This window comes from Nerophis ophidion, linkage group LG19 (assembly GCF_033978795.1).
Source record: "Nerophis ophidion isolate RoL-2023_Sa linkage group LG19, RoL_Noph_v1.0, whole genome shotgun sequence".
NCBI classification, from domain to species: Eukaryota; Metazoa; Chordata; class Actinopteri; order Syngnathiformes; family Syngnathidae; genus Nerophis; species Nerophis ophidion.
Genome location: NC_084629.1, coordinates 19,626,248 through 19,653,734, shown reverse-complemented (window position 1 = coordinate 19,653,734; position 27,487 = coordinate 19,626,248). Strand labels below are relative to the sequence as shown.

At 39.1% G+C, this 27,487-nt stretch overlaps 1 protein-coding gene across 2 annotated transcripts in view; it reads right to left on the bottom strand.

Moving 5' to 3' along the window:
- Nucleotides 1–27,487, bottom strand: part of LOC133538129 (integrin beta-5-like) — a 77,301-nt gene that overhangs the window by 42,065 nt on the left and 7,749 nt on the right. For both annotated transcript variants that reach the window (XM_061879463.1, XM_061879464.1), the window contains exons 2-9: nt 27,279–27,364; nt 27,011–27,218; nt 26,693–26,942; nt 23,512–23,680; nt 18,932–19,093; nt 13,159–13,254; nt 12,993–13,082; nt 8,266–8,400 (exon numbers count right to left, since the gene is read on the bottom strand). In XM_061879463.1, the coding sequence (XP_061735447.1) occupies nt 8,266–8,400; nt 12,993–13,082; nt 13,159–13,254; nt 18,932–19,093; nt 23,512–23,680; nt 26,693–26,942; nt 27,011–27,218; nt 27,279–27,364 (1,196 nt within the window). The remainder of the gene's footprint in view (nt 1–8,265; nt 8,401–12,992; nt 13,083–13,158; nt 13,255–18,931; nt 19,094–23,511; nt 23,681–26,692; nt 26,943–27,010; nt 27,219–27,278; nt 27,365–27,487) is intronic.

Genomic DNA, 27,487 nt, shown 5'->3' with positions numbered 1-27,487 from the left:
AATATTTTAAAAAGGGACTCCGGCTTCCTCCCACCTCCAAAAACATGCACCTGGGGATAGGTTGATTGGTTGGAAACACTAAATTGGCCCTAGTGTGGGAATGTGAGTGTGAATGTTGTCTGTCTATCTGTGTTGGCCCTGCGATGAGGTGGTGACTTGTCCAGGGTGCCCGATTGCAGTTGAAATAGGTTCCAGCACCCTCCGCGACACCGAAAGGGATAAGCGGTAGGAAAAAGATGGATTTTAAAGTAACCACTGAAGTATATAATACTATTTTAAAACCCTGTGTAATAGAAGCAAGCAGTCATAAAACTAAACACAAACGTAACAAACGTAGATACGTGCAAGCAAGGCAGCTGGTGGCGTGATGGACTGAGTGAACAAATGTTAAAAAAAAAAAAAAATAGAATCAAAGTAAAAGTTTCACTTCTTCTTAAGCAATAATATTTGAAGACTTCCCCTTTCCAGCTAAAAATGAGCAAAGATTTCTTTGTGGAATCCAACATGTCTGCCAAGAAGAACTCCTTCTGCACGCGCACACAGTCTGGTCTCCATGGCGACATTGAAAACAAACTCTTCTGGCTGCGGTCGGGTTTTCATTTGGTGGACAGGAAGTGGATTCAGGAGGGAGCGGAGGTCACACAGAGTTTGTTGGAGAACGCCTTGTCATATCTTTCACTTTGTGTTTACATGTCCAACCTTAAGTATGCGCTGGTTAACTTGTTGACTGAACGCACAAAAGCGTCAAACACCAACTGGTATTTTGAAACAAGGATCATGCATGAAAATCTGTAATGTAACACGGACCACTTTGCATGATAAAATGATATCTATAGATATCACTGTTGACATGTAATTAGTATCAATAAAAAAACAAAAGTATGGAAGCAAGGTTGGTTGCATGAACAAAAACTATTTTTGGTAACACAAGTGATCACTGACCAGTGGGAGTGACAAGCCAACAACCAATCATGTAACAATTTCAACTATCAAGTTGGGTTGTCTGGCGGTTTGTTTGCATGGAGTGAGAAGTGTTAGTCCAAAATAAAGAAATTGTATGGCAATTTTTGGGATTTTTTCAAAAAGGACCGCAGTCAGACCAATGTGGTCTGTAAATGATGCAAGGCCGCTAATACCACAACACCTTGGCTGTGCTCGACCTTTAGGGATCATAATCAGAGGAAGCTTACATTTGAAATTAAAATAGTTTTCTAAAAAATATCAATAATTACCCATATCTGCCGATATAAAACACTTAAATCGTGATGGAGGTTTCAGCCATTATCGCCTGGCCGTACTTTTTACTACTGTATTCATTCTTTTTTCCTCTTAAGCCATATTGTATAGGGGTGTCAAAAAAAATTTTTTTTCGAATGAATCGTAATTCTTATGTGTAACGATTCTTAATCGATACATTTGTTTTTTAAGAATCATTAAAACATTTTTTCCCCCAAAAAATCTGTGCTGCCCACCCACTTTAGTAAATGTTTGGGTCAAATTTTATAATACAAAACCAGTTTTCTTTTCATCTCCTGAATGCAGCGAGATACTGTATATACAGAATATCTATTTACATATATATATACACATATATATACATATATATACACATATATATATATATATATACACACACACACACACACATATACATATATATATATATATATACACACACACACATATATATATATATATATATATATATATGTATATATATATATATATATATATATATATATATATATATATATATGTATATATATATATATATATATATATATATATACACACACACACATATATATGTGTATATATATATATATATACATATATATATACAAACCCCATTTCCATATGAGTTGGGAAATTATGTTAGATGTAAATATAAATGGAATACAATGATTTGCAAATCCTATTCAACCCATATTCAATTGAATGCACTACAAAGACAAGATATTTGATGTTCAAACTCATAAACTTTATTTTTCTTTTTTGCATATAATAATTAATTTAGAATTTCATGGCTGCAACACGTGCCAAAGTAGTTGGGAAAGGGCATGTTCACCACTGTCGTACATCAGCTTTTCATTTAACAACACTCAATAAATGTTTGGTAACTGAGGAAACTAATTGTCGAAGCTTTGAAAGTGAAATTATTTCCCATTCTTGTTTTATGTGGAGCTTTAGTCGTTCAACAGTCCGGGGTGTCCGCTGTCGTATTTTACGCTTCATAATGCGTAACACATTTTCGATGGGAGACAGGTCTGGACTGCAGGCGGGTCAGGAAAGTACCCGCACTCTTTTACTACGAAGCCATGCTGTTGTAACACGTGGCTTGGCATTGTCTTGCTGAAATAACGTTGCTTGGATGACAACATATGTTGCTCCAAAACCTGTGTGGACCATTCAGCATTAATGGTGCCTTCACAGATGTGTAAGTTACCCATGCCTTGGGCACTAATACACCCCCATACCATCACAGATGCTGGCTTTCGAACTATGCGCCTATAACAATCCAGATAGTTATTTTCCTCTTTGTTCCGGATGACAACACATCCACAGTTTCCAAATATAATTTGAAATATGGACTCATCAGACCACAGAACACTTTTCCACTTTGCATCAGTCCATCTTAGATGATCTCGGGCGCAGCAAAGCCGGCGGTGTTTCTGGGTATTGTTGATAAATGAGTTTTGCTTTGCATAGTAGAGCTTTAACTTGCACTTACAGATGTAGCGACCAACTGTAGTTACTGACAGTGGTTTTATGAAGTGTTCCTGAGCCCATGTGGTGATATCCTTTACACAATGATGTCGGTTTTTGATGCAATACCGCCTGAGAGATCAAAGGTCCGTAATATCATCGCTTACGTGCAGTGATTTCTCCAGATTCTCAGAACCTTTTGATGATTTTACGGACCATAGATGGTAAAATCCCTAAATTCCTTGCAATAGCTCATTCAGAAATTTTGTTCTAAAACTGTTCAACAATTTGCTTACAAATTGGTGACCCGCAGAGGTGTGGACTCGAGTCACATGACTTGGCCTCGAGTCAGACTCGAGTCATGAATTTGATGACTTTAGACTCGACAAAATGTAAAGAGACTTGCCACTCGAATTAGACTTTAACATCAATGACTTGTGACTTAACTTGGACTTGAGCCTTTTGACTTGACATGACTTGACATAACTTGCTACTTTCCCCGAAACCCAAAGATTAAAAAGTTATTCAGGAGCGCTCCGTATCTTTCATTTTGTACTTGTGTCTGTCTGCGTGTTGTTCTCGTCAGCTTGTATGCGCTCAGTACAACAGCCAATCAAATTAGTACTGTTGTTTTGGTCCCACAGCACTCATCCAATCAAATTGCAGGAAAACCATAATTCTCAAACAACGCGCCACTGAGAAAAAAAAATGCCAAAGTTGGTTTCGTTCGGGTATAAAAACTACGACTTGGTCAACAAAAAACGAATTGCCGTATGCAAAACATGCAGTTCGAATATGTAGACGCAACAACTTCCAATTTCGTTCGACATTTGAAGATGCACAAAGAAGGGTAAGGTTTGATTGTAAACTAAAGTTTATTGGCTGAGTAATGTCACTTTTATTTGCTGTGTAGTTAAATGAGTGAGGCTGTAAACTCACTGCTAACGTTAGAACCATAAACATCTTATAAGTAGACGCAGCATAGAGCGCTTCTGCTACTGGCGCTGAGGAGACGAGACGCGCGGCCGCCATCTTGGAGTGGTGATCCGCTCCACTTAGTACAATTCATTTGGCAGGAGAAATGAACAGTTGGTGCATTTCATTCATTTTACCTCACTAAAAACCACTGATTTTCACCCTCTTTTTTGTCGTACGTGTAACTATGATAAAAGGACACATGTTTTGGTGTGTTTTATTATTCATAGTTTGCTTAACAGTAATAGAATATTTGTATATGCTATAAATGACCAGACGTCTCAGATCAATACTGGGAATATAATCCCAGAGAAGGGGGGAAAAACGGTCAGCTATTTTTTAATTCAAGATACAATATGATTAGGTTATATATACATGCATATATTCCACATAAACAATGTATGAATAAATTAGATATCTATGTATCTTAGGGACCTATAGAATATCTCTGTTGCTGCAGCAGCAGGGAGTTTATTCTGTCTTGACACTTTGTATTAATATTTTGTATTACATTCGTCCCTTAAATGATCATGTTTTCAGTGATTGTTTTATATGTATTTTTTAAGTATGTCACTTTTGATAAATGCGTCTGCCAAATACTTCAACATAAACATATCAACACGCCGAGTCATACCAAAGACTATAAAAATGGGACTTATTACCTCCCTGCTTGGCACTCAGCATCAAGGGTTGGAATTGGGGGTTAAATCACCCAAAATGATTCCCGGGCGCCCACTGCTCCCCTCACCTCCCATGGGGTGAACAAGGGGATGGGTCAAATGCAGAAGACAGATTTCACCATACCTAGTGTGTGTGTGACAATCATTGGTACTTTAACTTTAACCTGTAAGTTTTTACATCAGCTAAAACCACCAATCTGTTTGACTGGATTCAGAATAAAACTAAATTCTGTTTTACCCAACAATGTTGGTATTTGAATATTGTTACTTGAAGACTTATTCCTGGTTACATACATACTGTTAAGAAAGTATTGTCTTATATTTTGCCGAAAATGAGAATGCATCATAATCAGTGGTGGCTGGTGAATTTTGTTTTAGGTGGGCCTGAAAGTTTGTAAACCAAATACCTGTAGGGGGTCATCCTCCCCCAGAAGATTTCTTTGTGATTTTCACATACAAATATTGAAGATCTTTGCTCCTTCACATCTTTGTGGTAATATTCTTTTCACAAAATACAACCATCCATCCATCCATTTTCTACGGCTTATTCCCTTTGCGGTCGCGGGGGGCGCTGGTGCCTATCTCAGCTACAATCAGGCGGAAGACAATAGTACGTTAATGTTAAATCTTACTTGTGAAAAGTAATCCCCCAATTCCTATTTTCAACAGTCCGCTCATTTTAACAGGAAAACGCTGAACACCGCCCTGCATCTTTGTTTTCTACCTGTCAACTGTCAGTTTAGGCTGCTTGCCGGCTCCTGATCACCACTTCAAGATGGGGGCCAAATTGCTCGCGTCACAGCAGCCAATGCGGCGTCTACTTATAAGATGTCTATGCTTATAACGTCATTGTAAACACGGCAATCTGTTGCATCCACTGCAGTTTGCTACCTTATTCATACTTTTTGTCAAGTGATTTTTTTTAAGCAGGGTTGCATGAGGTACCTACACATAACGTTACGTTAGTCAATGTATCACACACAGTAACATAACGTTAGACGGCGGGTCAGCAGCACCGCGTATTTTAGCCACCTACAAAAAGACAAACATAGTCAAATAAAGGTCAGTTAAAATGTACACTACATTAAGAATATGTGTACATATTGCATAGGGCCCTGACATCTAAAAAGTACGACTCTCTTCATTGTTATTTTCATGTATTTGTTATGTGTACGCAGACATAAACACACAAACAGTATGAGATGAGATCAAAGAGATAAGGTAAGAACAGGATAGAAACTGCTGTGGAACTAGCTACAATGCAATATGACATGGAAATACAATGTTAACACTTTTGTGCAAATAAGTACAGTTGAACGTGTTTTTCCAAATGTGTTTATTCTGTAAAGCAATGAGTTAAATGTTTAAAATGACTGGTTAATAGTGCTATTATGAAGTGCAATGTCAGCACAATTTTTTTCCCTGCAATTTCAAATGCACTTGGTTTTAATAAATAAATACAGCATTTTAAAAACATACACAATTTGTGTAAATTTATTAGTCTGTGATTAAAATGACTTGAAAGGACTCTAAATTCAAAATACAGGACTTGGGACTTGACTTGAGACTTTCTAGTCTTAACTTTGGACTTAACTCGGGACTTGCCTGTCTTGACTCGGGACTTGACTCGAGACTTGAGGGCAAAGACTTGAGACTTGCGACTTGCAAAACAATGACTTGGTCCCACCTCTGGTGACCCGCGCCCCATCCTTGTTTGTGAATTACTTAGCATTTCATGGAAGCTGCTTTTATACCAAATCATGGCACCCACCTGTTCCCAATTAGCCTGCACAACTGTGGGATGTTCCAAATAAGTGTTTGATGAGCATTCCTCAACTTCATCAGTATTTATTGCCACCTTTCCCAACTTCTTTGCCACGTGTTACTAGCATCAAATTTTAGAGTTAATGATTATTTGCAAAAAAAAAAAAAGTTTATCAGTTTAAACATCAAATATGTTGTCTTTGTAGCGTATTCAACTGAATATGGGTTGAAAATGATTTGCAAATCATTGTATTCCGTTTATATTTACATCTAACACAATTTCCCAACTCAAATAGAAACGGGGTTTGTACATACTGTACATACATATATATATACAGTACACACACACACACACACACACACACACACACACACACACACACACACACACACACACACACACACACACACACACACACACACACACACACACACACACACACACACACACACACACACACACACATATATAAATCACTTCTTGGTCTGGTTCCGCCTTATTTGTCTTCTTTTATGTCTAGAGACTCCAGTCGATACAGCTTAAGGTGGCAGGACATACTTAGCATGTCTGTCCCTGGAGCGAACACAAATCTTGTGAAAATAACTTAGAGAAGGATCTGAGGTTACCTGAACTCATCCCTTTGGAGGAATTTCAGGCCATTTTAAAGAATGGAGAAACTGTTTCTATTGGGCAGTGTACTTTTTTTTTTAAAGTAATTTTTACTGAAACATTTTATACATTCTTATGATCTATCACATGTTTTATATTAATATATGCAAGTAATGTATTTGTAATTGTGGTGTGTGACTGTTTTAGTTGTTCTTATATGTATTTATGTTACTTTGTTTATCTTCCTTCTTGGCCAGGTCACTCTTGGAAAAGAGATTTTAATCTCAACTAGATGGGGCTACTCCTGAAGGAATTGCGTGTGAATGCCCCAATGCTGAAGTTGAACTGAAATGCTGACAGAATGTAGTATGAATGTAAGAAAAGTTTGAATGTTGGAATGGTTTGAATGTTGAAGAGTTCGAATTTCCAGGAAAACTGAATTTGGTTTGGAACTTGGGCAAGTGCTAGTTGGATGAGTGGAATGTGTTGAAGGTGGAATGGATTGAATAGGTTGAAAAATGTGGGAATTGTGGAAGTTGATCAAATTTACAATATATTTTGAATGGGGAAAATGTCCCTGAAAAGTGGGAATTCTTGGAAATCCAGGAATTAAAAAAAATTTGATAAAGGAGAGCACACAATTTTGAACAGGCTGAATATTTTGAAGTTGGAACGGTTTGAACCGGATGAAAAATGTGGGAATTGTGGAACTTTGAAAAATGTCCCATTCATTTCAATGGGAATTTAATGGAAATTTGGGAATTTTGGGAAAAGAGGGAATTTTTTTGAAGAATGTTAAAAGACTTGAATGTTTTGAACGAGTTGAAATGGATGTTGTTGGAATCGGTCAAGAAATGTTGAATAAGTAACATTTTTAATTGAAAAATGGTATTAAAGAATTACAGGAATATCGGTAAAAAAACAGAATTTTTATCGTTCAAAAAATAACTTTTTTTGTCCTGATTAAGAGGAATGTTTGGACTGTGGAACTGGTCAAGTGGATTGAAAATGAGTAGTCGCCAGAAAAAGGGTCAAAAAAGGATTTGGAAAAAGATGATTCACGAAATTCCTGAAATGTTTTTGAACTTGGAAAAATTATAGTTTGAATGTCCAGGATGAGTGGAATATGTTGAAGGTGGAACGGTTAGAATCAGTTGAAAAATGTGGTAATGGTGGAAGTTTGAAAAATGGGCAATTCATTTTGAATGGGAAAAATGTCCCGGAAAATCTAGAATCTAGAATTCTGGGAAATTTGGGAGTTTTCGGAATTTATCTGGGGAAAGCCCGCAATTCCCGAACAGGCTGAACAGTTTGAAGTTGGAACAGTTTGAATCGGATTAAAAATGTGGAAGGTAGAGCGCGCCAAAATCTGGAGTAGAATGCTTTGGAAAATTCATGCAATTAGTTTTTACCTGGTTAAATAAAGGATAATGAATATCTTTTTGAATTGAGAATGGATTCTGATTTGAACAGTTACCCCCAGGAATGACAAAGGCGTAGACGTTGGGTAAAAGTGGATGTGCGACTCACTGTGTCGCCGATCTTCAAGTCGGTGCACTTCCTGAGGCCAGGCAGAGGTTGTCCATCCTGGCAGGTGGCGCTGAAAGACAGGCTGAGGTCTTCGGGCTGATCCCACACCGTCAGCTCCACTTTGGAGCGAATGTTCTACACGGAGGAGAATGTCACAATTTGAAATGGAAGGGAAAAAGTTTTATTCCGGTTAGTCACCAATTTTTTCTAGACATGGAAAAAGCACATAGCTTGGTTGGTAGAGTGGCCGTGCTAGCAACTTGAGGGTTGCAGGTTCGATTCCCGCTTCCGCTATTCTAGTCACTGCCGTTGTGTCCTTGGGCAAGGCACTTTACCCACCTGCTCCCAGTGCCACCCACACTGGTTTAAATGTAACTTAGATATTGGGTTTCACTATGTAAAGCGCTTTGAGTCACAAGAGAAAAGTGCTATATAAATATAATTCACTTCACAGAGCACCAGTTTGGTGCGCATCAATTAGCACGTGAAAACCACAGTGAACGTTTTTGCTGCCATTTCCGCAACAACTGAATGTCCTACACGCCAGGAAACATGAAGACTAGATCTAGAACAGAACGGAGAGCTGAACTGTTCATTGAAAAACGACTGCACTACTCCGCCAGTCCAGTTGGTGGCAGTAGCAAGAAAAATACGCTGCACTTCAACTTTAACTGTCATGGATGCCTTGCAAAAAGGCAGTAAGAGCTTGTGCTTTATCCCGGCCAATCAGTTAATATTATACACGTTGTTAATTGGCCAGATCAAGCTTCAAATATTGCAGCTTCACCGCATGTTAGATTTTTTCGGGGATATTTAAAAAGCATTTTTTTAAAGCATATAGTACAATTTTTGGGCCCTAAATTAAGCATTTTCACACATTAATACGACAAAATTAACTAAAAATATCCTAATACAGCAGTATTGGGCCAAACCAGTCTGAGTGTGCTATTCAGTATCGTGGCCACTGTTTGGCTCAGCCTCAGACAGCATCAATATATCAGATCACGAGAGTGTATAGGTGACGAAGAGGGCTCTTATAATGTTAAAGTTTTTTAGGAGGTCGTGAACAGGTTTTTTTTATGCTCTAGCTATGAAAATATTTAGTTCATAATTAATTATTTAAAATTTACGGGAACGCATTCATCACAGTTACGTCCATAAACAATTATAAGCAATAAATGAGACGACCGTACAAAAAATGATCTGTTTAAATTTTAAAAATACATTAATTTAAAGCACTATTACGACAGCTAAAAATAACAATACAATTATTATAAATAATAAAATACAAATCCTAACAGGTTTAAAATGATGTAATAAAGTGTATTATACAAATTACCATATTTCCTTGAAATTCCGCCGGGTATATAGTATCCGCATGCCTCGTTTTACCGCCGGGTCAAACTCATTTTGCAAAATAATTAGCGTATGCTTAGAATTACTGCCGGGTCAAACCCGTTAAGCAAAATAATTAGCGTATGCCTCGGTTTACCGCTAGGTCAAACTCGTCACGTCACGAGTGTGTAACAGGGGTGGAAAATAAGCCATATTTCCTGTCATGGGATCCCCTCATATTACCAGCGCCGTTTCCACGTTTAATCTCCCGAGTTTAACACAGGCGCTCACGTGACCCGCTGCAGCAAATTGCGCTCTATATAATCCGGAATTCCAAAATGGCTGCCAGGTGCGGTGGCTAAGCCTGGGGACATCTGAAGCCGGTATGTTTTAAAGTTGTCGTTTGCCTGCTTATCGTAAAAACAACCTTCCAACATTTTAAAACTAATTGTAAACTTACAGGTGCCGACCGGCCCTGCGATGAGGTGGCGACTTGTCCAGGGTGTACCCTGTCTTCCGCTCGATTGTAGCTGAGATCGGCACCAGCGCCCCCCGCGACCCCAAAGGGAATAAGCGGTAGAAAATGGATGGATGAAAGGATGGATAGGTGCTGACCATCAGGGCCGAGTTGCGATGAGAGAGAGTGGCGATGTTAAGATATTAAGCCGAGTTGGTAAGTGAATTTGTTTGCTAATAGTAGCTACTAGCTGTACCCATGTATTTTCTATGGGCGGTTAGCATCAGGTTTTAATCCCGTTTCCTCCAATGTTTCTGATCCGATTGAATTTATATTTATGTCGAGCCTTTATTTTGGGTACTTACATACGGTGACTTAGTGTTATGGCGTTTAAGGCCATCTGCATTTTTTATGCTACATATTAACTGTTCTAAAGGTTTGCATATTTTTGTAATTGTTCCTTTAGTTCTACAAATAGGAGATCATTTCTGTTAAGGGTTTAATTACTATTATTTATTTCTATTTCATATGTGTCGTTTGGAAAGGTAAAATGTGTTTCCTTAAGTTGTTTAACCGTTGCTATGGCTTCGGTTGCTATGGTTTCCGGCTGCTATGGTTACGGGCAGTTCCGTTTCCACCGTGACCCAGGAAGAGGTTGGTTCTACTCTCGCTCCAGACTGGACTCGTGAGGCAGCTAACGGAAGATCTGCCGAGCCCCACTTCTCTTCTCTACAACGGGAGGTCCCCCCCTCTCAAACGCCCCCTTTGTATCCAGCAGTTTCAACTCACCCACCCCACCCCTACGTGCACCAGCGATTCAGCAGGACCACAAAGGCCCAGCCAAGGGGCCAAGTTGGACTGTGTGTGTGTGTGTTGTGTGATTGGTTTAGTGCGGGAGATTCTCTTGGGGAGGTAACGTGTGAGTGGGGACGGGTGTATGAGTGTAATTAATGTGTGTTTATTATTGTCTGGTTTTTGTATGTTTATGTGGTGTATATAGTAAATTGTTCAACTATATAAGCCGTCTCCTCTCACTCTTATCTTAGACTAGATTTATTGGGTAAATAGTGAATAATTGGAACATCCCCCCGAGGTAAAATACAGTCTTTTACAGGCTCCCGTACATTAACGTTTTTTTTATTAAATGTGCTTTTCATGATGGTATCCTTACATCACACTCAAATTTATAAGCGCAAGCCTAAACTTACCGCATGCCTTTGGTAAGCGCCGGAGTGAGAAGAGGTTTTAAAATAATTAGCGTATGCTTACTTTTACCGCATGCCTTTGGTAAGCGCAGGAGTGAAAAGAGGTTTTAAATTAATTAGCGCCCTGGCGGCAATTCAAGGAAATACGGCAATTATGCATATCAAATTAATAGAGGTGTAAATCTTTGGGTACCTAACGATTTGATCCCAATTTCATTCAGAATTGTTTACAGATTCAATGTATCATTTAGTATAATATTTAAAAAAAAACTTTTTCAAATCAGATTTAAAACATTTTTTTAAAAGTTATTTTTTTTTATCGGGTTTTAAAAATTATGAACGGATTTAGAATCACGCTTCGGATGTGATTTTTTTTGTTGTGCACCCCAACAAATTAATGCCCTTTTTAAAGTAACAAAGTAAAACAAATATTAAAACAACTAAAATTTACTGACAACAAAAATAAAAAAATATACATAACATATCCATCCATCCATCCATTTTCTAACGCTTGTCCCTTTCGGGGTTGCGAGAGGGTGCTGCAGCCTATCTCAGCTACATTCGGGCGGAGGTGGGGTACACCCTGGAAAAGTCGTTACTTCATCACATATTTAAAAATATATAATAATTTAAAGTACATGATAAAAATGTACGAATATATATATGTACAATACAAATAATTACAATATTTTAAAGTAACCATTGGAGTGTATAATACGATTTAAGTATTATACATATATATTTTTTAATTCTAAATAAAATACAACAGCTAAAAATAATTGGAAAGTAATTTAAAAACCTCAAATTATCAAAAAGTGTGAATCACAGTTTAACTGAGATTTTTGGGTTGTAATTGAATAAAGAGAGAAGAGCCGTCTTTGCTTCAATGACAAATGTACTCGTGAGTGCAGGACATCAAGCGTGTTGGCGTTCACACCATGGCCGCCAGCAGCAGCGGGGGCTTGGAGTCGCGGCCCGCCGGGAAGATAAACGAGGCGCTTACGCAACATCCTCTTGTCACCGCGTTTGTTTGGCCAAAGACGTCTGGGAGGGCTTGGCAGCTGGAATGTTAATAAGCCCAGCGGCTCCCAGCTTCCTTCAAGCCCGCGTGCCTTTCTGTCGCCCAACGGCTCGGGAGGAAAAAAAAACAAAACATGATTCAGCTCCTTGCAGGCAAGGAGACAAACCCAAACACCCACGCGGCAAAAACACGCTGAAGGAAAGTCTGACGGCTTTTCAAACAATTCAAGATGGTTGGAGTTTGGTCAAAATATTAGGAACAGCTGTGTGGCTATAGGAACGTGTGCATCCAGTAAAAACAACTCATTCCACGTCAATAAAGCACATGTCAGCAGGATTTCCTGCAGCTTCAAACTGGAATGCTCGACAAATACCGACGTCATTTTACAAGAAGAGGACATTTGCAAAGCTGGAAGAAGACAATGTCTTGTCTTATTTGCAGATAATGGAAAAAGTCTGCTGTTAAAAACACGTCCAAAGCGTTTCCACAACTCCATCATGGAAGCAGCTGGAGTATCTAATTGTGTGTGTGTGTGTGTGTGTGTGTGTGTGTGTGTATGCGTGAGCGAGTGTGTGTGTGTGTGTGTGCGTGCGTGTGTGCGTGCGCGCGTGCGTGCTGGAGGGGGGGGGTCACCGTTAAAGGTAAGACTTTAAAGAATGCTCCTCCCCTCCTCCCCCTTGTGTGTATTTCCCAACAAGCAGGAACTCACGCTGTAGGCAGTGATGATGAGCTGGATGACGTTCTTGGAGTCCTGGTCCAGGATCTCCACTGTGGTGCCCGGTATAAGCGCCGTGAAATCCTTGGAAAAACATGGAGAACATTTGTAACAGGAGGCAAGGAGCTCACGCCAGAAAGAGAATCAAGGAAATAAGTACCTTATAAATGACATACAAGCGCTTTGTGACGGCGAAAATGAGGAAAATGTTGTTTTCCGCCAGTTTCTCGCCCAGCAGCGCCAGAGAAGGGTAGTCCTGTGGGGAGAGACGCATCACTCATATGTGACCATGACCTCCACCAGGGGGTGATGTCATTCACATGCAACTTCCTGTCTACTGCTGTAAAACATAATAGAACTTTTAAAGTCAATGAAGACCACTATGTCATACTTCAGAGACTGTCTTTTGTGGGAAGAAGATGCAAAAGAAGAAGAAGCAAAAGAAGAAGAAAAGGAGGACGACAAAAATGACGAAAGAAAAGGACAACATATTGTACAGGAAGATGAGGATGACAACGCTGAAGAAGAATAGTAAGATGACGGAGAAGAAAAGACGAACTGAAAAGGACGACAAAAAACAGAAAACAAAGAGGAAGAAGAAAAGAAGGAAGACAAAAGATAAGAATGCAGACAAAAAGGAAGAAGAAAAGACAAAGGACAGAGGAAGTACAATAGGACGATCATGAAGAACAAAAAGAAAACAGAGAGGAAGAAAAGGAGGAAGACGAAGAGAAAAAAGTGGACGGCAAAGAAGACAAGGAAGACTAAGAATAGAACATCAACAAAGAAGAAGAAAAGGTCGACGACAAAAAGGAAGAACCAGAAAAAGACGGAAAAGACAAAGACACATTAGCAGAGGACTACCAAGTGGAAGAGGACAAAAGAGTGGAAGAGGACGACCAAATAGAAGAGGACTACCTAGTAGAAGAGGACGACTTAGTGGAAAAGGAAGACCAAGTGGAAGAGGACAACCTAGTAATAATAATGATGATAATAATAATAATAATAATGTATTAAATTTATATAGCGCTTTTCTAGACACTCAAAGCGTTTCACAGAGAAGTGAAAACCCATCATTCATTCACACCTGGTGGTGGTAAGCTACATTTGTAGCCACAGCTGCCCTGGAGTAGACTGACGGAATTGTGGCTGCCAGTTTGCGCCTAATGCCCTTCCGACCACCACCCATCATTCATCATTCATTCACCAGTGTGAGCAGCACTGGGGGCAAGGGTGAAGTGTCTTGCCAGGGGGCCAAACGGCAGCGATTTGGATGTCAAGAGGCGGGGAGAGAACTTGCAACCCTCAGGTTTCTGGCACGGCCGCTCTACCCACCACGCCATGCCGCCACAAGTAGAAGAGGACGACAAAGTAGAAGAGGACGACAAAGTGGAAGAGGACGGCTCCTTCCCAGGTGAACGGCGAAGTGGAAGAGGACGACCAAGTGGAAGTGGAAGAGGACGACAAAGTGGAAGAGGAAGACAAAGTGGAAGAAGACGATGACGAAGATAAAGAAAGAGAAGAAAAGGATGGTGAAGATAAAAAAAAAAAGACGAAGAAGAACAGAAAAACAAAGAAGAAAAGAAAGACTGTTAAGACATGGATGAAGAAAAAGAAAAAGATGACGAAGATGAAGACGACATAACGTTCAAAGAATGCACACAGGAAGTAGTGTGTCGAACATCACTTTTAAAACAGGAAGTTGCTTGTTGGCAAAGTTCAACTGGATTGTTTTGTTAAGTGATGGTTCACTTCTTTTTACACTTGCATGTTTACACTATTGTTTGTCTTCTTTTTACACTTGCATGTTTACACCATTGTTTTTCTTATTTTTACACTTGCATGTTTACACTATTGTTTCACTTCTTTTTGCACTTGCATGTTTACACTAGTGTTTCACTTTGTCATTCAAGGTAAACATGAATTCTTTATTTTTATTTTCTGTTTTAATGTAAACACTGGTTCACTTCTTTTTACACTTGAATGACAGAAGTAACATGTAAAAAAAACACAGCCTTGAGTAGAAGTATACAGTTTTATCAGACACTTTGACCCTGGAACAGTTTATTTATCCATCCAGTCCATTTTCTACCGCTTATTCCCTTTGTGGTCGTGGGCGGCGCTGGTGCCTATCTCAGCTACAATCGGGCGGAAGGCGGGGTAAACCCTGGACAAGTCGCCACCTCATCGCAGGGCCAACACAGATGGATAGACAACATTCACAGCCACATTCACACACTAGGGCCAATTTAATGTTGCCAATCAACCTATCCCAAGGTGCATGTCTTTTGGAGTTTATCTATTTTATATAGAATTGTTGTTTTTTTTAACAACCAAAGCTATTTCTACGCAACATCCAATAACTAAGAGGAAAACAATCATCTCTAATATATTTGCCAAACATGATGAAACTTGACTTGCTTTGAGTTATTAAGATCCTACATTTCACAGGTGAGCGGCCTGTGCTTACTTTACCACACACATTTTCCAGGATAATAACAATAATAATAACAACTATACAGGGTCAAGGTGGTTGACACAATGAGTGTGCAAGATGGAACACAACCAAATTCTTGCAGCACTCATCATCAAATAGCAGCATGACCCAAACACACCATCTAGGATGCATTGTCTGTCCACATGTTTTCATTTATGCTCATATATTTGTCATCATCTGCTGTTAGAGGAATAATTGGAAGCGGTGTTCTGTTCACATGATGATCGAGTTATAGCATCGTTAAATAACCACCAAGACTCGACCTAAAAGTATTCTTTCTTATGAGTTTCCTATTTATTACAAGGCAACAGTTATTGATTCTTGGGCCTCCAGCAGAATTCTATAAGGAGCCTCCAACTCGACAATTTTTTTTACTATTTCTATACTTCATGACTCATAATTGAACTATTATACACTATACATCAAACTAAACCGAATGAGCAAACCTTCTTGCCACAACAAACATACTATGTCTACTTTACAAAAGCAGTGCATGCGAGACAGTGACAACAGCTCTTATAGTATTCTCAGTGACAGAACAGGAAGGGGCTAGTGAAAAGTTTGCACAAAAATGTAATATGAGGGACCTGGTCATTGTTTCATTAGCATTCTACATGTTCCTCATTATGCAAAATGGGGCCCCCACAGTTCGCAGATCATACGCTGTGTGTAGGGACACACAGCGTATGATCTGCGTAAAAAAAGTGTCCCACGGCACAATCTAAAAAGACTTTTGCTAAAAAAAAATTACAAAAACATAAAAAGCACAAACAGATTAAATGTTGGCACTAATAACACACGACTGATATGCAGGCTGTTTTTTTTAAATTGTCATTCTTTAAAAACTTGACTTATTTCAGGTCCCAATTATGTAACATCAAATAATCTACTTTGAAATATGTTTCGGGGAAAATTCAGCATATATAGTGTCTCAAAACCAGGGTTTTCTTTGACAAAAAGAATAAAACATACAAAAAAAAACTTAGGTGAGGGATATTCTTAAATTGATGTAGAGATTCAGGAATTGAAAGTAATTAAAAATATATATATATGATTTATTCTGACCACTTTATTGATATTTACATCCCTTTTGGATCCCCAAGACAGTCACTTTTTCGTAAAACCCCATCTTTGCTCCAAAAAATAAGACATTAAAATCAATGTTGTTATGAATTATTAACCAAATAAAGGCCACAACTACCTGATATCAAATATTCCACTTTAAAATATATTTAGTTGGGGGAAAATATTGCATATTTTGTGTTTTCCCATAAATAAGTATGACAAAACAGCATAAAACAAACAAACATTTAAAACATTAAAAACTTATAATCGACAAATGGATCTGAAGTTGATTTAAAAATTTCAACAAAAATAAAAAATAACGTGTTACTTATTTTTAAGACTTATGAGTGGGCTCTTTTGGATCCCTGAGAATTGTGGTGATGTATTTTAGTGGCTTTAACTGTCATTGTTCATGAATCAAAATCAATGTTATGAATTATGGACATATTCAAAGCAATCAATTACTTCACATCAATATTCCATTCTGACATATGTTTTTTGAGATGAGGGGAAAAATGGCATATTTTGTGTTTTCAGCATTAAAACTGTTTTTTCTATGACAAAAAGGACATAACACGGATAGATTTGGAATTGAGTTAGAGATTTAAGTATTCAAGTAAATAAATGTACATATGAATCACTTTTACAACTTGTAGGACTTTCGGGTCCACAAGACCTTTAACATTTACCAAATTTGAAGGAATCCCTTAGTGTTGAAAACAAATCTGTATATCATTGGTTTTAAAATAGAAAAATACCAAAATGGCCCCTGCATCCTGTGCTTTTTTAGAGTGCAGCCCTGAGTGTAAAAGCTGTGGACACCCTGGCCTGTAATCTTCAACACTGTAATTACCCACCAAACATACTCTGTATCTTTGACAACTCAATAACCCACAGGAGGAAGTTGACATGATCTGATGACATTTGACAAATGTTAATCAGATTTTTTTTATGTTGCATTTCATTGCTGCCAAATGTGAATCTGAATCAGATTAGGATTTTTTTCACAAAATGTGGGTCATATAAAACTGGAGTTTTTTTATTGTGCTATATTTACATTGCTGCCTAATGAATCAAATCTGGATTAAGATGTTGAACGTTATTATAATGTTACATTTACATTACTATTGTGTTTTCCAGACTATAAGGCGCACTGGCATATAAGCCCCACCCACTAAATTTTTGAAGAAAATAAATCTTTTTCCATATATTTGCCCCATATAAGTGGCAGATATATACGTTGTGAACTGAGTTATTTACACAGAAATATTCTGTAAATGTTTATTTACATACCTTAATCGTTTCAAAATGGTGCCTGTAACACGGCAGTAAAACGGCTGATCAAACAAATCAGAAGTCATCGCCATGGACCCAATAGCTGCGCAAGATAGCTCTCCAATCAGCTAAACAGACTCGATAACTCCACGTGACGATTTGGTGAATTTACTGAAGAATTTACGTAATTGAAGAAATACAAAAAGAATGCCATTGTAAGTTTTTAATACTAACACAGACACTCGTAAACCTGTTAGCATATTAGCTAATGACGCTAGCTTGAATTATGATGGCACGTATAAAGAAACATGAAAACCCTCCTACAGACATCACACGAGACGGTTTAGTAAGTACTAATTGTTTTACTTATATTGTAAAACTTACAAACGTTGCTTGGAGTGATGAGTGAAGCTGAAACGCTATGGACGGCTCTACTTCCAGTTTAAGGCATTCAAAACAGGAACACCTGCATCGAGCAAACTCGTCCAAAAGATGGCGCCATGGCGCAAACAATAACATCATTTCAGCGTGTCTGCTTGGGTTTAATGAAAACTATTGAACACAAAATATTACGGCCGTTAGCGAGAGAAAATCCATTAATTAATAAGACGCAGGCTTGAAAGTGGTGGCAAAAAATAGCGACTTATAGTCCCGGATAGATGGTACTTAATTCAGGATCTGGATTGGACCTGGCACGATTCTTTCCAAGTAAATGTGGATAAAGCGTTGTGTTATGCTCATGTGTTGTGTTATGTTCAAAGGTTGTGTAATGTTCAAGTATTGTGTTATGTTCAAGTGTTGTGTTATGTTCAAGTGTTGTGTTATGGTTGTGTGTGAGACTTGTGTTATTTTTAAGTGTTGTTATATTTAGGTGTTATTTGAGAGTTGTGTTATATTGAAGTGTTGTGTTGTATTGAAGTGTTGTGTTATATTAAAGTGTTTGTGTGAGAGTTGTGTCATATTGAAGTGTTGTGTGAAATTTTTGTTATATATTTCTCACCATGTGTTATATTGAAGTGTTGTGTTGTATTGAAGTGTTTGTGTGAGAGTTGTGTCATATTGAAGTGTTGTGTAAAATTTTTGTTATATTTCTCACCATGTGTGTGGAGGCGTTGTACTCTCTCTTGTCGTCCAGGTGGCAGCGTCCATCGTGGGGTCGCACGAGGCCGCCCAGCCGCCCGTCCAGAGCCAGATGGGGCACGTCGTCGGTGGCGAACACCAGCAGGTGGTAGGCCTCCTTCCTCCAGCCGATCTCCTCCTTTTCACCAGAACAACCAAGTACACCAACAAAATCAGAAAGATTGACTACAATGCAAAAATCACTTTTTTTGAATACATTAAAACATCACCTACTTTGCTTTTCAGAAAAGAGAGGCATTGTCTTGAAGGGAAAACCTCCTTTCTCCGGCTTTGCTACACATCTTAAACAGAGTCTAACATGATACCATTGTGTAGTTATTTTACCAGAGGAGTCACTTGGTGCAGCCTTGCTGGTTTAAAATAGTGCAGCTTGCTTAATGACAAGGCAGAAGATATACATAAAAAGTGACATTGGCAGGGAAAACAACAGTGAGGAAGGGGGGGATTATGAACAGGGGATGACCTGTCTCTGCTGCAAAAGAATGCAATTCCTGTCTCCAAGCTTCCGCCTCCCACACATGATGCTTATAATCAACAAGCAATTAGGCTTGATACGTGTCACGAGGGCAAAGACGACCCTGGAACACTTCCATCATGGCCGTCACCATGGCGACACAGCCATCGCTTGCACAGAATTGAACCAGCGATCAAATGTGAGTCGAAATTGGTCGAATTAAGAGTTCTTAAAAGTTTGATGATACTTCTCGCTTGACCCTTCAACAGATTATTATTAACACAGAAATAGGGCTGGGCGTAATGGCTGAAAACCGTATCACGATATCAGTGTTTGTATCGGCCGATATCGACAATTGATATGTTTTATGAGCTATTTAAAATAAGGACGAGGAGGAAAACATATTAAATGTGAACATTTTTATTTCAAATGTAACCTTTTTCTGATTAACATCCCCTCAGCTAGGAAGTCAGGTAAGAAACCACAAATGACCAGTTTTGTTGTTTTTATTCTATTAGGCTAAAATTGAAGGAAGAAATACCAAAATTACAAGGAAAAAAGTGTGAATAATACAAAAACTAAGTCCTAATATCATGAGAAAAATGTTAAAATTACAAAATTAAAAGGTTTTAGTTGTTCAGAAGAAAGAATTAAACAAAATAACTAATTATTTCAAGAAAAATGTGCTTTAGAAAAGTCATGCCATGAAAATGAGGTCACAATATTATAAGATTTAAACTATTTTTTTTTTTAGAGAATAGTTACCTGGTGACAAGAAAAAAAAATTCAAAGATGTAAAATTACAAGAACAAGGCGTAAATGTTTTAGGAATAATATACAAATTTCTTTACAAGAAAAAAAATTGTAAAAAGAAGTATTATTGATAGGAGAATGACAAAACAAAGTGCTGTATTTTTGGAGAGAACCGGTGAGAACAAAGTGGGAGGATTGATGGAGTAAAATTGCATTTGTTTCTGACAAAAAGTCAAAATTAACTACAAAAAAAGGTTACTAAAAAAACAAGAATAAAGTCATAAAGTTTAGAGGATAAAGTAAAAAAACATTTCCCCCAAGCACTTCACATTGAGCGATATGGCTGAAAACCTTATCCTGATATAATGTCAATAATTATCTATATTTTGTATGACCTATGGGCCAGTAGAAAAATACATCAAATGTAAAAATGTTTGTTTCAAATGTAACCTTCCTGATTACAATCCCTCGTCTATCAAGACAAAGGAAATGTCAACATAAGCATTGAAAACACTCAAAAAATGTCAACAATATAGTAAAATCACATTGAACACTTAAAATGAAGGTGCAAAAATAAGGAATATATAATAAAATGCTTAATAAAGTGTAACAAAATAGTGCAAAGTGTGAAAATGTAAACAGAAAAACCTGAGAAGAACTTTTTTCTGCAGGTTTAATTGATTTCTTGGCCCCAACAGTCTAAAAACAGAGGTGGAAACCTGATGTAGTCTGGTTATGGAGGGGCGATAAGGCTGAAAACTGTATCACGATATAAGTGCATTATATCGGTCGATATAGATACTTACTGTAGGTATTTTTCATCACCTATGGAAAGTAAGGACAAGGACAAATTTATAAAATATATTATAGAATGCAGCTGAGATAGGGTCCATATAGAATGCAGCTGAGATAGGCTCCAGCAACCCCCGCAACTCTGATTGATTGATTGATTGAAACTTTTATTAGTAGATTGCACAGTTCAGTACATATTCCATACAATTGACCACTAAATGGTAACACCCGAATAAGTTTTTCAACTTGTTTAAGTCGGGGTCCACGTTAATCAATTCATGGTACGGTAAAAGGGACAAGCGGTAGGAAATGGATGGATGGATATTAAAACCCCTTCAGCTATCAAAGCAGAAGGAAGAGGAAATGTCAGCAAAATTATGGAAACAATGTAAACAAACCAGGTGATTTTTCCTCTTTTATCCACAATTTCTCCATTTTGACTTTCGCTTCTCATTCCATGCAGAGAATCAATCGGCAGACAACAAGATGGCGCAACCAACCTTAATAGTTGATACTGTTATCTGATTGGCTGTTAGCGTGTCACGCCCACTTATCACTTCCTGTGTTGCTCAGTTTAGAGCGAATACCTTTTGTTCATGCAACTAACCTTGCTTTGCAACTTCCACTTTCTTTCGATGAAGAAAAGGGTTGAATGATTAACCGACCTCATTTTTTTATGTATCCATTGCAATATATATTGGTATAATTTTATCGAGTGCAGAACCAACTTTTCTTACCAATTGGTACCTGTTTTGTGTATTTGGGATCAAACCTTTATGACATTCATAAAACATCCCGCCTTCTTCCAAACGACATATTTTGCCTTAGTTATAATAGCGGATAGCTCCATACATGGTAATGGTTTACCCCAAGAGCTCTGCGCGAGTCTTCCATTTCAATCCAGCTGTAGTCCAAAGTTGTAGTCCAGAGGCGTTCTAATATTAGCATGCTAGCTTTTTTTGCTAATTTTGCAGGTATACACCTCAGGCCAATATTGTGTTCCTTGACAAAAGATATCTGTTAGCATGCTAACGTTAGTATATTATTTTTCAACTAATTTTGTAAGCATACATCTCAGTTATATTTTGCTACTTAGGGTATCCAATGCTAACGTTAGCAGGCTAGCATTTTAAACACATTTTTCAGGTACACCTCAGAGTAATACATTGTGGTACTTGACGCATGTTACAGTTAGCATTTATGCAAGTTAACATTACCATTTGTTTAACTAATTTTGAAGGTATATACTTTAGTGTCAACTATTTTTGTATTTTGGTGCGCATGCTATTGTTAGCATGATACTGTTAGCATGCTAGCTTTTTTTTTACCTTATTTTGCTCATATTTTTTGTTACTTGATGCTATCTGGCTAACTGTTAGCATTTTTATTCGGCTTTGGCTCTTTAGCATTCACACAAAATGTCTACTGGAATTGCATTTTGTAGTTATTTGAAAAAAATATACACATTGTACTGATTTTAAAGGTGAAATCTACCAAAATGGCCCACATATACTTTGATTTGTCAGTCAGAGTCCCTCAGTGGAGAAAGGTTGTTGTAGTTCTCTATGCTTTTGTTTAGGGGCTGACTGGCTCATACATGCACATGAATGCTAAAATCCTGCACTTTTGTCTTTTTTAATCAAAAGTAGCGTAGTAACTTAAAACTTTTATCTGTCAGTAGTCTCGCTATAGAAGCAATAAAAGTTACAACAAAGATGGCGGGGAGAATACTCAGTGGAGTATATAATACCGCCCATAAAACGGGGCTTCCTGAAGAGAGGGTCAGAAAGCGGCTAGAAGATGGTCTGTAAAACATTATCTATGCAACATTTTTACCATAGAACTACCATTACATGTTATGTAGACCACAAGGAAGTCTTTTAAATGTAGAAAAAAAATCATAACATGACCACTTTAATGCGCCTTATGTTTGAAAATAAACCCGCACAGACCCGTTCGACAGTGTGCCTTATAGTCTGAAAATACAGTATGTAAAGTAGTAACATTCATAATAACGTAATATTTATGTATTTTGGTCATTTTAAGCATAAGGCGGCACATTATTTCATAGACGCATCACAACGTTCACTATTTCCTTCGACAACGACAATACTACTGATTGTGGCAGACTTCATGACAGCCAATAAAGACTACTTTGGGACAAATCCAGAAACATATATTTTTGAGCCTGAATATACGGAGGATGATCGACAAGTTGTAATAGATGAGTGATAAACAGATCCAGCAAGTAACAGTGTTGCTATGAGTGAAACAAGAAATAAAAACAACAACATAATAAAATAATCACGTACTGTACAATGTCCGCTCTCACTGGGATGCTGACTAATGGGATGATTATATCTTCTGGTTTAGATGAAGAATTTGTCATAATCATGAAGGGTAAAAAAACAAACATAATATGACCGTTTTAAGTTGATGCTTCTCACTTAAAAACAATGACTATTATTTTATAATTTTTTTAAAAATACCACGGACAAAGTACAGGACAGAAATAAGATCAATAGGACGCTAGTTACCTTACAAACCGCCGCCTGCAGGATGGCGTCAAAGCCGCCTTCGGGGGCATCCCGGTTGCGAGACACCATCTGCTTCTGCACTTCCTGGTTGAAGCGGTCTACCTGGTCCGTCAGCGACAAGATGTGGCGGAAGCCAAAGGTGGGCACGCAGTTCGGGAACAGCTTGTACCTGAAAAGGTGCAGACAACGATCAGTCTAGGTTTTCGCGTGTACACGTGAGGATGAGCAACGTGGCCTCTAAAATATTTGTTATGTGCTGAACATCTTCTGCAGGCGGACACGCTCTAACCTACATGCCAAGTGATGCGCACTGGCAGGATGGCGAATTAGTGCAGTCACGTTCACCTCGGGGCAAACATGCAGGCCTCCATCTATTCTTTTGGTTTGGCTACGTCAAGCGCAGCGTGGGAGGGAAAGAAATCAGGCATTATCAAATATGAAGAGCCAATGATGCATAATTCATCACCATGAATGTGTGGGGTCACTTTTGAAATCATTTCATCTGTTCTGTTTGCATCAATGTAAATTTTGAAGTATTTTTAGAAACACTGCGATGTTGCTGAAGTTAGATAAGAACCCACAAATGACGAGTTTTGATTTTTTAATTCTATAATTAGGGTGAAATTGAAGGAAAAATGCAAAATTACAAGGAAAAAGTGTGAATGATACATAAATAAAGTCCTCATATCATGAGAAAAAAAAATACAAAATTAAAGGTTTTAGTTGTTCAGAAGAAATTGTTTTTAAAAAACAACTCAATATTTCAAGAAAAATGTGCTCTAGAGAAGTCATAACATGAGCATGTCACAAAATTATAGGATTTAAAACTTTTTTTGTTTTAGAGAAATGTTACCTGGTGACAAGAAAAAAGATTCAAGTTTTTTTTAAGGCTTCGAGCATAAAGATGTAATATTACAAGAATAAGGCGTAAATGTTGCAGGGTAAATATACACATGTTTTTTTTTACAAGAAAATAAATTGTAAAAAAACACTTAATAGGAGAATGACAACATACTAAAAAAAAACAAAGTGCTGTGTTTGTGCAGAGAAACGGTGAGAACAAAGTGGGGGGATTGATGGAGTAAAGTTCCATTTGCTCCCGACAAAAAGTCAAAATTAACTCAAAAAAAGGTTGCTAATAAAACAAGAATAAAGTCATAATGTTTAGAAAATAAAGTCGAAAAATATTTGGACCAGCTCTATACTCTCGGCAGAGTTCTTGAGGGTGCATGGGAGTTTGCCCAACCAGTCTACATGTGCTTTGTGGACCTGGAGAAGGCATTCGACCGTGTCCCTCGGGAAGTCCTGTGGGGAGTGCTCAGAGAGTATGGGGTATCGGACTGTCTTATTGTGGCGGTCCGCTCCCTGTATGATCAGTGCCAGAGCTTTGTCCGCATTGCCGGCAGTAAGTCAAACACATTTCCAGTGAGGGTTGGACTCCGCCAAGGCTGTCCTTTGTCACCGATTCTGTTCATAACTTTTATGGACAGAATTTCTAGGCGCAGTCAAGGCGTTGAGGGGTTCCGGTTTGGTAACCGCAGGATTAGGTCTCTGCTTTTTGCAGATGATGTGGTCCTGTTGGCTTCATCTGGCCGGGATCTTCAGCTCTCGCTGGATCGGTTCGCAGTAGAATGTGAAGCGACCGGAATGAGAATCAGCACCTCCAAGTCCGAGTCTATGATTCTCGCCCGGAAAAGGGTGGAATGCCATCTCCGGGTTGGGGAGGAGACCCTGCCCCAAGTGGAGGAGTTCAAGTACCTAGGAGTCTTGTTCACGAGTGAGGGAAGAGTGGATCGTAAGATCGACAGGCGGATCGGTGCAGCGTCTTCAGTAATGCGGACGTTGTACCAATCCGTTGTGGTGAAGAAGGAGCTGAGCCGGAAGGCAAAGCTCTCAATTTACCGGTCGATCTACGTTCCCATCCTCACCTATGGTCATGAGCTTTGGGTCATGACCGAAAGGATAAGATCACGGGTACAAGCGGCCGAAATGAGTTTCCTCCGCCGTGTGGCGGGGCTCTCCCTTAGAGATAGGGTGAGAAGCTCTGCCATCCGGGAGGAACTCAAAGTAAAGCCGCTGCTCCTTCACATCGAGAGGAGCCAGATGAGGTGGTTCGGGAATCTGGTCAGGATGCCACCCGAACGCCTCCCTAGGGAGGTGTTTAGGACACGTCCAACCGGTAGGAGGTCACGGGGAAGACCCAGGACACGTTGGGAAGACTATGTCTCCCGGCTGGCCTGGGAACGCCTCGGGATCCCCCGGGAAGAGCTAGACGAAGTGGTTTGGGAGAGGGAAGTCTGGGTTTCCCTGCTTAGGCTGTTGCCCCCGCGACCCGACCTCGGATAAGCGGAAGATGATAGATGGATGGATGGAATATTTGTCCCAAAAACTTCTGATTGGGCGATATATCAATAATTATTGATATTTTTTATGACCTATGGACCAGAAGAAAAATATATCAAATGTAAAAATGTTTGCTTCAAATGTAACCTTCCTCTGATTATAATCCCTCAGCTATCAAGGCAGAAAGGAAATGTCAACACAAGCATGCAAAACACCCAAACAATGTCAACAAAATAGTAAAATCACATTAAACACTTAATATGTTCTTAAAATAAAGGTGCAAAAACAAGGAATATTTAAGAAATGCTTTATAAAGTGTAAGAAAATAGTGCAAAGTGTGAAAATGTAAAAATAGAAACATGAGAAGAACTACTGTCTGCGGGTTTAGTGGCAGGAAGTTACAGCTGTGCTCTAAAGGGTGAGCGTGCCTACGGTGGTGTTTTGCATCATTTACAGACCATATTGGTCTGACTACGGTCCCTTTTTAAAAAATACCAAAAAAAGACTTTTCCTTTTTTATTTTTACTTTCTCTTCTCACACCACACAGAGAATCAACCGCCAGACAACAAGACGACGCAACCAACCTTGATAGTTGATACTGTTACCTGATTTGCTGTTAGCATGTCACGCTCACAGATCAGTGATCACTTCCTGTGTTGCTCAGTTACCAGAGAGCGAGGGCCTTTGTTCATGCAACCGACCTTGCTTTGCAACTTCCGTCCCATTGAACGTGTTTTTAATCAATATGCATTACGAGTCTATGGCGATATATATTGATAGTTTTATCGCCTGACCCGATCTGCAGATAATAAAATTGACACGACAAGCGTTTCTTACCCGTTGCATGGGTTCTCCTGGTACTTTGGCGCCGTGTAGGAGAAGGGCGAGAGGTTCTTGTCCACGAAAGTGCCAAAGCCCATCCTGAAGTTGCTAGTGAGTTTGGCCATCTCCTCGGCGAGCTTGGTGCCCAGGTTGCGGATGGTGTCTAGGTCGTCCTTCATGGAAAGGGAGAGGTCCATCAGGTAGTAGAGGTCCACCGGGTAGTCCTCCACCTGCCGCACCTGCAGGTCAAACCACGTCTGCTGTCCTGCACAAGTGGGACAGGATTGGGTTAGCGCCCGTACCTTTTGCCAGCTAAAGGCGACCGGCGCTCACCTGGTCGCAAGCTGAGAGAGAGGCTCTGCGGTCTGATCTGGACCACGTCGTACTGTTTGAAGCCGGAGCCTTTGGAGCTCAGAGGCATGTCCTGCCGGACTGTCATGCTGTTGGTAGGGTGCTCCACGAAGCGGCTCCCGCAGCCTCGCTTGTGCAAATTTTGGAAGAAGTCGCAGCGGGAGTTGAGGGTGCGCCCCCTACCGAAGTCCTGCAGAAGAAAACAAGCTGTGAAACGATCAGTTCTAAAACCAACAAGGAAAGCGCGTACCTCTTGTGCGCACCAGGCGCAACTGGGGTGGATGAGGAGGCATTCTTCACAGGAAGTAGCGCTGCCACTCATACACACATTTAGACCTGGGGGGGAGATGATAATAATTACAATTTGCAATGCCAGTAAGAATTGCGTGTGTATGCCATACGTGCGCAAGCTGCCCATATGCGTGAGCAAAACTGAAATGCTTGAATGTCCGGGGTGAG